We start from the raw sequence: 10,648 nt of genomic DNA on the forward strand, positions 1-10,648 counted from the left end.
GGGCCAGTGGGGCCACTACCTTGTAAGGAGGCACAATTACCATGTAGTAGACATCGACAACAGCGGATTTCTTGCGCTCTCAAACGGTGAGCGTTTCTTGTTCCACTATGTCTCAGACGCATTTCCTTGGGCATTATAAACCAAGTATTCATGACAATACATTTTATCCCTCAGGGATCTCTGCTTTTTAGAATAATTTCCCTAGTTGGAAGATATCAGTCTCCATACTGGTTGATGCCTTGCTGTGGGCTCCAGCCTATCCTGGAGGAATCCTGTTCCCACATAACCTGGTTACAGCTAGGTGAGTCAATTTGGAGTCCTCCTTATGTTTTTTAATTAATTTTATTGGATAACACACACCATTCTTGCGTGAAGCTTTGTTTCCCCGTACAGGCTGTCGTTAATTTACTAGTCCTGAGGAAGACCTGCCGTGATTTGTATACCCTAACACACCAGGGACGAAACGTTATCTTATTGGTCCATGATCGTGGTCAACCATTTCTAATGAAATAAATTAAGAGATAGGGTGTATGTTGAACCAGTTGCACAATAAGGATAGGCATTTCTTTATTAGTTTCATGTGCATTTTTCTGTGTTGTGTTGTATTAAGCACTTTTGCACGTTGTGTCATCAGTCACATTTTTCGATATTTGTGTGTCTGTGACAGCCATATACGAAGAAAATTGTGTATATTATTTGAGTATATGATTTGGAATATACAATATATTTAATAGTTATTCTGTGTGTTGTCTCGATTTTTATTGATTGTACAATGGGGGTGTTAAATATTGGTTTAATATAGGGCCACATTCCATCTATGTTGTGTATATTGTTTAAATAATTTTTGAGACCATATATTGATCTGCATACATTTGTGATATATTCTAGACACCACCTTTTCACACTAAGGAATTGCGACACCCAACAGAACAGCTATATCACTTTACAGAAAGTTTGCATTTTCCTGCCCTAGCCATTTGGTGCCTGCAACCTGTCTCTGGTCACATGACTAGTTGAAGTAGGCAGTGGGGTTTCTGTATTCCTCCTAGACTGTCACAAACAATGGGAGTGAATGTGTGACTGGATGGGCCATCACTAGCTGGATGGGAGGAAGCAGCTTGGCCCAGCCTCACTTACACCTGAATAGGCTGTATCCTGTGTCCACACAAAGGTCGGCATACTCCCTATAGTTTAGACTGGAGCCATGGTAGGAATAACAGGGCAAGCCTCTTGAAGCTTCTTCCCACTTCAAAGGCATAACTGTGTATAAAAGAACAATCTCTGAAACCACCCCTTCATTATGCTTCTGGACCTGTGGATACTGTGCCTAGAAGAAAGATTGCTGTGGTGCTGAATGTCTGCCTCTCTGCTGGACTTCTGTATTGCTGTGCAGAATTGTTGCCCTCTTGCCTGGGTAAGAAGGACTGAACCTGCATCCCTAAAACCCATAACCCAAGGTGACTTCAACGGCTGGTTGGCTGTCCTCCTGAACTGAAGCCTCAGGGACATAACAGGCTTCCAACAACCTTGCATCTGCACTTGGACTCTGCCATCTGCAAGTCTTTCCTGCCAAGTGGTGTCACCCAAGTCCTGGACACTTCGAAGTGGGCCTAAGGTACTCTGCTAGCCTCTGTGGATCCAGAAGAACCAACAAATGTCTACTGTGCAGCGCAAACCCAAGCAGAGCCAACCCATCACCACACTACATGGATTGGAACCTCTGCAAAAGAACTGCATCAAAGCCTGAGACTGCATCGGACCTGCCGCAGTGTGACACATCCCCTGCACAGGCCTTCACATCCCCCGTCGACAGCAGCCTCGGCGATGGACTCCACATTGTAGCCCCACAGCTCCTCTGAACTGAAACATCTCCCCAACTGCGCAGCGCATCTCTGCCTTGGACTTCACATTGCAAGCCACCATTGATGACGATGTAAGAAGACCTCACACTGCAGGCACGCCACATCTCAAAACCAATGCACCTCCTTAGCTGCACGACTCATCTTCGACACGGATCCACACAATGCTCCGCAAAGTGGATTTAAGGGACTCTGTTCAGCAAGCATAACTGGGTCCCTGTAGCCGACACACAATCTATAGCGGTCAGCCTGAGCATGTTACTGTGTCCCGAACTGCCGTGACCAGATAGCTTCAGCTAGTGCTTTACTCTTTTGGCGCCATTTACTCTAAAAACTTTAACATTCAATATCTCCAGTTCTACTAATTAGATTTTCGTCATTTTGGTCATGCTTTATTTATTCCATTTGGCTTTATTTGTTTACGCTGATGTAGGATCTTTTTGTGTGGTGTTTTCACAGTTTTTCTAACAACCCCCCACTGTCCATTAGTCTGATTATGGCCTGAAGCTGTTGTTTTCCTTTGCATCTCAGCAGTTATTTTTCAATTACCTGGCCGCGTCTCGAGTCCCTGGTCTGTTCTGTATATGTTCCGGTTCCATACAATAACATGGCTCAACGAGATCCGGAACCTATTAACAAAACTCCATCTAGACCATCTATGGACTAACACTGACCCAAATGCCTTCCCATCAAAGGAGATTGTGAAAAAAATGTACTGGGATATGACTTTGCAATCTGTGTTGACCTCTAACCCACATTCCATGTTAACATCCCGGTATTTGGAAATCAAATTTGCTCCATTTTGTGAACAATACTGGGATTTTATTACAAAACCTATGGATGGAAAATTGTACTTTCAATTTAGAGCTGGTAGTTTGCCCCTAACGCTTTCACACAAAAGTGGTCGCCTAGTAATATTAATGTATGCAACCATTGCAAAGACTTGGTTGAGGACATCTCGCACTTTCTGTTTGCCTGCCCTCTTTATGCTTCTCCAAGAAGGAGGTGGTTAAAACCAGCATGTCAGAATTTAGGGACACGAAGGTGCCAGGAAGCACTTAGAATTTTGGGATCAAACAGCTCCCCTCCTTTAGCAATTGCAGTAGCAAAATATCTGGGATGGGCATGGATCATTCGCACTCGCACTTTAGCCAGTGGAGTTAGAGGAAATGTAACGTGATTTTATGTAGACTAATTATTTAATTAATCATGCTTAGTGAATTTGAGTTTTTAGCATTAAATGCGTTCCTTTTAGTCATGATTCGTCAGCGTTTTGAATTTAATGTGTGTTTTAAAATGTGATTGTATTTTAGAATAGTATTTACTGATGTATAGGTTAGGGTGTCAATGCTTTTATGACAATGCTGTCGAATAAAGGTTTTGAAATTGAATTGTTCTGTATATGGCCTTTGTATCCGCACAGTAGGCCATCAAAGAGGTATCTAAATACATCTCTGCCTCCACTTTTTACTGAGGGTTTGCTGGATCAGTGGATCAGTGGCCCAACATCATCCTTTCCCCACTATGCTGCCTCTACAGAAATGGACACTGTCAATTCACATTTCAGCAAATTATGCTTTTGAGTCAGTACATAACTACTAATGTTTAGATGGCCCTGGCAGCTGTACTCCAGTTCTGTCAAAGGTATTACAAGGGGCTGACTCATCAACCCACCATCTTAGTTACCGTCCAGGCATACCCTCATAATTGCATTAGCAATACATCCTGGGGAATTAAGCCCGTTCTTATGGAGAACATGGGCCTTTCTTATCAAAATCAATAAAATATTTCTGAAACAAACAGATATTGAACTGGGAGGAATTACATGGAGTTTAGAGTATAAAGATCAGTCATTTTAAAGAAAACAATAAGTCTGACCTTTCCTCAAGCTGCTGTTGCTCATGGAGTTCAGCGTCTGAGAGCTGCTGCCTTTGGCCACTCATCGTGTGGCTTATCATTTGCTTTATCTCTTGTAGTTTGATCAGTTTTCACAGGCAACATGGAAACTAGTGCTACCTGTCACAAATTAACTTACCCAGAACTATTGTAAGAATGCCATAAAGTTAGATGCAAAGCTAAAGTGCAAACTTCTTGGGCCCTGTATGCTGCTTGGTGAAATTCATGCACCGTTAGAGCACCATGTCCCTCATGTAACAAATCCATCAACTTCACCCTCCACTGTGGCACCATCAGTTATCTGCTCTTCTGACAACACCATTTACCTTGGACAACTCTGACGATGCCAGCTTGTATTTATTCATGCTGCTTAATTTATCTGTTATTCTTGGCTAAGCAGAAAGGATGCATTTGTATTATTTGTGTCGACTAATCTGCACATTGGACTTCCACAACCATTGGGTGTCACCAATTGCTCAACTTCAAATAGATTATCCGCTCACCAAAATCATTTCATCAATACCATTTTCACCTTCAGTGGTCCGCATTATCAGTTTCCAGACCAGGTACGTTACACCATAAAATAAAAAAAATCAACAAACCAATGCCCTACAGCATATTGTAGGGGCAGGCAATGAAGCCAGGCAGCTCCATGTACAAAAATGTTGGATGAATGCCACAACACTGTTAGGTGCATCCTGCTGCCTTCGTCTTCCCGTCCATCTCTTTCTCAAAGCGCTGTTCTTGTTTAAAACTAATCTTGACTATATGCAGCTACATAGAGCTGTAACATTTATGCAAGTGCTATGCAAGTGTTCTTTCTTTACTAATTTACTCTATGAACACTGGTAAATCAACACCTTTTCTGAAATAAATAAGTTGTGACATGTTCAACTGAACTTTTATTGAAATATCTGCTTATAGTGAAATAACCTTGATAAGTTACACAGCTGGTATAGCAGAGATGTTTTCATGGCCGGTTAAATATTGTGCACGCAAATTCCATTATCTTTCCATGTAGTAATTTTAATTTTTTTTACATTCAACAGAAAAAAAACCTTGAATGCACAAAATGTTTATGAATAAAGAAGAGAATGCTGTAAATCTGCAAAAACAGTCATAGTAAATAAGCTCCAATATTAAAGAAAGCCTTCACGTCCGAGACAGAGGACCCCGAGCATAAACTGAAAGATCCTGGAAGAAGCAGTCAAGGGCAGTACAGTAGATGTAAGAGTCGGAGCTGTGCACCTCCATGCAACAAGACGAAGAAAAGAACTTTAGAGAATTAAGGCAAACTACCTCCTGTATAAACAAGTCCAATAACAGCATTTTATCATGGGATCTGTAGGATGTGGTTACATCAATGCTTTGCTGTCCACAATTATAACAACCCACCATTCAGTTCTGTAGGTATACTGCAAACCCTTTCTAACTAAACAACATCAACCAGAGAAGAGCACAATGGAGTGGAGCCAGACAACTGAAGGGTGAACAAAAGACAAGTTCGGCTATCTACAATACAAACTTTTCCCCAATTTGTTGTGACCAGTAGGATGATTAATCTGTATCCACAAGCACGCAACACCATTATTGAATCTAAAGACACAATCGCCCACTAAGAAGGGCATTTAGTGATAATTGTACTTTGTTAAATCAGAAAGACAATTTCTGAAATATCACACACTTGCAAGGAATGTGAGACTAACGCAAGTGCTTTATCAACCATGTTGGCCCATCCGGAAAAGCAGAAATAGGATGAAGAAAAATATATACCTGACCCAAAGAAAGAAAAATCATTCACATGCAGCGAAAGCTTTAGCTTGTCATCACTACTAAAGTGCTGTCAGCAAACGCACACAGATGAAAAATCATTCAACTGCAGTGAATATGTGAAGAGCTTCATTCAATTATCAGGCCTGCAAAGACATTTACAAAAACACGCAAGGGAAAAATCTTACCATTGCAAAGAATGTGGAAGTAGTTTTATTGACTCCTCAAAGCTAAGGATTCATCAGAGAATGCACACGGGGGAAAAACCACTCAAGTGCAATGAATGTGAGAAGAGTTTTAGTAGGTTATCAACCCTAAAACAGCATCAGAGAACACACACCGGGGAAAAGCCATATCACTGCAATGAATGTGGAAGTAGTTTTAGTCAATCATCAACATTAAGGAAACATCAGCGAATACACACAGGAGAAAAACCTTTCATATGCAATGAATGTTTGAAGAGCTTTAGTCAGTTATCACACTTACAAAACCATCAACGGAAACACACGGGGGAAAAACCATATCATTGCAGTGAATGTGGAAGAAGTTTTACTGAATCGGCAAAACTCAGGATTCATCAGCGAACACACACAGAGGAAAAACCATTTAAATGCACTGATTGTGGTTGTAGTTTTAGAGAATCTACAACATTAATAAATCATATGCGAACACACACAGAGGAAAAACCATACCATTGCAATGAATGCGGAAGCCGTTTTAGGAACTCCTCATATCTCAGTATTCATCAGAGAACACACACAGGGGAAAAGCCATACAAGTGCAGTGAATGTGTGAAGTGCTTTCGTCGGTTATCATACCTGCAAAGCCATCAGCGAACACACACAGGGGAGAAGCCATTCAAGTGCAATGAATGTGAGAAAAGTTTTAGTCAATCGGCAAACCTAAAACAGCATCAGAGCACTCACACTGGGGAAAAACCATATCAGTGCAGTGAATGTGGAAGTAGTTTCAGTAACTTATCAACATTAAGATATCATCAGCGAACACACACCGGGGAAAAGCCATTCAAATGCAGTGAATGTGAGAAGAGCTTTAGTCAATCGGCACACCTAAAACAGCATCAGAGAACTCATACTGGGGAAAGACCATATCAGTGCAGTGAATGTGGACGTAGTTTTAGTAAATCTTCTACATTAATGACTCATCAGCAAACACATTCAGAGGAAAAGACAAGTGCAGTCAATGTGAGAGGGCTTTTTGTCAACTATCAAACCTACAAAGACATCAGTGTATACACACAGAGGAAAACCCACTCAAGTACAGCCAATGCTTGAAGAGCTTTTGATGATTTTCACACCTACTAAGCACCAGTGTATGCACACTGGAAAAACTATTCAAGTGCAGTGAATGTGTGAAGAGCTTTAGTTAGTCATCACTACTGCAAAAGCCTTCAGCAAACACACCCAAGGGAAAAACATTCAAGTACATTGAATAAGTGAAGACCTTTTTCTGATTATCACCCCTATAATCCTTTGAATACCATAAGCAAAAACACACCTTAATGAAACGCGCATAGAAGTAATCCTAGAGGTGCAGCAAATACACAAACATTTAAGGCCATCAACATCCTGTCTGTGGACATACTCAAGATTAAAAAATTGCAGTTCTTTTGAGATGAAGGACTTATTCAAAATAATAAAATTACAATTATATGGAATCTTCGAATACCAGATTATAAAAAGTAGGTTATGAAAGACTGGATTAGAAGGAAAGAAGAAAAAACTGATATTTGTAAAATTATAAAAGTGTCTGTTCTCAGCGATTGTTAATTTCTTTAACCCCTCCCCTGCTGATGACGGAACCGCTCCGTCATCAGCTACGGTTGGGCTGTGCTGATGACGGAGCGGTTCCGTCATGGCCCGGCGCCGCACCTGCTCGGCGCTGATTTCGCGCCTGCGCGGCAGTTGTATTGAGCGGGGCGGGTCATGACGGAACCGCTCCGTCACCAGCACAGCTCAACCGCGGCTGGTGACGGAGCGGTTCTGTCACCAGCATGCGGCCGCCCCGCCCCGTTAGCGCTGCTAAGTTAATAACCCTTTAAGCCCAGCACACTAAAACTAATTTAACAAGCACATACTGGTGGAAATTCATAGCTGGTTCGGGTGTTACGTCATTTTGCGGAACATTGCTGGTTCTGTGGCTGCATCTAGAGAACAGTGTCCAAAAGCAGGAGAAGTGAAAGTGTGAAAATATGAGCTGCAACTCTCAGGCTTGATGCGTTCAGTTATGGTTGTTATGCCAACTGGATTTGCAAGACACCCTGATCACTAATTGAGAAAAAACAGGCTCTGATGGGGAGGGGGAGTTCCTTCTGGTCTTGGGGGCGATTGGGAGAAGACATATCTGGTAGTGAGGTGATGCAGGATTTGGTTGCGGAGTCGTCCAGTCCATCTGAGTTGCCTATTATGGGTATGGAAGTGAATGTGGTCCTTGAGCTACGCAAGGACTAAGATGTGGAGTGCCTTTGTAGGTGAATGTGGGAGGATTGAACGTGGTGCACTTCTAGATGGGGAGTCAGTGAGGGTGATGTGTGTCCATGGATAGAGATTGAGTATGAGTCTGCTGCTGTATTTTGAACCGCTTGATATTTGTTGGTGAACTTGGTGGTTGTACCTGCATAGGGGGTATTGCCGTAGTCTAGTCTACTGGTGAAGAATGCTATCTGACACTCCTGCTGCTGTCTAGTGAGATCCGTTTGAATATTTTTCTGAGCATCTTGACAGTGTGGAAGCATGGAGCTGCTACTGTGCGGTCTTGGCTGGTCATGGAGATTTGGCTATCGAATATGATACCAATTTCCTGGTGTTGTAGTTGGAATGGATGTAGGCCCTCTGGTGCTGGGTTACCTGGCCAGGGTCCAGAGAGAGATGTACTTGCCGGACAGTACCACTTCAGATTTGTCAGCATGTAGCTTGAGGCAGCTTCTTTTCATCTATTATGCTATGTTGGAAATGCACATAAGGAAGGGTGATTGTGTGATCGATGTTTCTTCTGAGAGGGAGAGTATGAGTTGCATGTCATCTGCACTTGAGATAATGCTGAAGTCGTAGGACCATACGATGGAAGCCAGTGGAGCAATGTAGACATTGAAGAGGATGGGACTCAAGGAGGAACCCTGTGGCAGTGCCCAATATATGTCTTCCCACCCATGATGCAGGAGAAGTGATGCTCATTTCCATCATCACATGCATCTTCTAATGCACGAGCCATAGTGGCACTTCCCCAAAGGTGTACAACATCGAGCTGGATCCTTGAGAGATTTGCTGGCTTACCACTATGTAAATGATTCACAATTAGAATTTCAAGAGTATCTTTTTTACAGAGAATCACTCATCCAAATCCGAACTGGTGAAAGAACAGAACTGGTGCATGATAGCAAAATTATTGATAAGAGAAAGGGCTGTTGAAAAGTTTAGTTCTCATTTGGTTTCTGAAAGCTTGCCAGCTAGGGAGAGATTGCATCTTGAGCAGTAAAGAATTCCAAATCTGAAGAGCTAGAATCCAGAACTATCGACTCCCTACTACACATTTCTGGATCCTTGGCACTGGAAAAGAAATCGGGATTCAGAAGAGAATGAGCACAAACGATACTGAGTCTTGACACAAATGATATTCAGGCTTGTGTTTACATGCAAAGAGGAACCCTCAATTTATGAGCTCTGCCAGTGTTTGAATGGACTTACATATTAAGTGCTGCCTCGTGTGCAAACAATAAACTTTATTATGCAGCTGGGGCTTCCTCAGACCACAAATAAGATAGACCGCAGCATTCTAAATAATCTGAAGTGCTCTTTTGTGTTGCTGGAGTCATCCAATCCGCAGTGTTCTCATAGACTAGGCTTGCATAGCCAATATAATATGCAAATCAAATTAAAGGAAAGGTCAAATCTTCAGTAGCCGAAGATGGTAGAAACTAATGCCTTGCACTGAGTTCATTTTAGCGAAGTGCTGAGTTCAGGAAGTTCTTCCTGCCATCGACCACCATCACAACGACCCAGTCAGTGAGGAATAAGACACATAACTGGTCTTCAGTACACTCATCCTTAAAAATAACACACTACAGGGGTCTGTACCAGGATCAGACTTACTTTCCTTTACGTTAACAGGACCATTTTTAAACTCAACTCTACATATTTAGGAATAAGTGGCTGTTACTGCCATTAGTGGCATAAAGAATTTGAATACAGACACTTTTAAATCTCTACTAATAAAGCACAACCAAACATCCGACCACGGCCCATGCATGGTCATCCAAGAGCCTTTAAAAACACACTATAGAGGCGTGTACCAGGATCAAACCCACCTTACGTTCAAATTAACATGAACTAAAATATGATACAGTAAAAAGCAATCACGATGTTATGCAATGTACACAATGATGATTCGATTTTACATATTAATAAGAAATCTATGTCTTTTTAAATGTAATAAAGCAAAATAATGTCTTTTAGTTCATGGTATTTCACTGCGGATTCTGTAGAAAGAGATGTTAAATGAGATTTGTTCCCTAAACTATGAAGATAATTTGCGATGTCAACAAGGAGCCTAGTTTATTTGGCAATAGAGGGCTCCTATCTTGACAGCATGACAGCTTTCAGCAGGAGTCTGACACAAGTGATAACAGAGTGCACCATTCTCACCAGTGTGCCTGCTTTCTGAGTGAGAATAGGTTCTTTGCCTGATATGGTACTACCTTCTCTCCTGTGTTCATGAAGCGAGACATGCTACTAGTAATGCTGTCCACCTTCTACCTGTGATCCTATCTGTTTACTGCCGACTGGTTTGTCCTAGTGTCCACCTTCTATCGGCAATCCTGTTTGCCACAATTGTTAAGAGACAAAGCTACTGCATAAAGAAGGATATGGGGACTGTAGTGATGCCTTCTTGTAACTAAAGATCTTTCACAAACATCTCAGGTGTTGACACGCAATGTTGAGAATATCAGCTCTCCCTCTACCTCAAAGTGAATATTATTTTACACTGGCAAACATTTTCCAATTCTTTTTCTCAGGTTTGCTCGCTGCCCCTGTTGCTCTTTTCTTGTAACATATAGGGGTGGGTGACAAATTCCACCTCGTCGGCAGCGTTCACTGAGCTTTACC

The 10,648-nt window shown here is 41.9% G+C and overlaps 1 protein-coding gene across 1 annotated transcript in view; it reads left to right on the forward strand.

The window, feature by feature from the left end:
• LOC147737596 (uncharacterized) overlaps positions 1-9,996 on the forward strand; it is a 30,444-nt gene extending 20,448 nt beyond the window's left edge. The window contains exon 2 of the mRNA XM_086936603.1: positions 4,805-9,996. Coding sequence (XP_086792729.1) covers positions 5,774-6,820 — 1,047 coding nt within the window. The 5' untranslated portion in view covers positions 4,805-5,773 and the 3' untranslated portion in view covers positions 6,821-9,996. The remainder of the gene's footprint in view (positions 1-4,804) is intronic.
• Positions 9,997-10,648: the final 652 nt, after the last annotated feature.

Source organism: Lissotriton vulgaris, chromosome 1_1 (genome assembly GCF_964263255.1).
Source record: "Lissotriton vulgaris chromosome 1_1, aLisVul1.2, whole genome shotgun sequence".
Lineage (NCBI taxonomy): Eukaryota > Metazoa > Chordata > Amphibia > Caudata > Salamandridae > Lissotriton > Lissotriton vulgaris.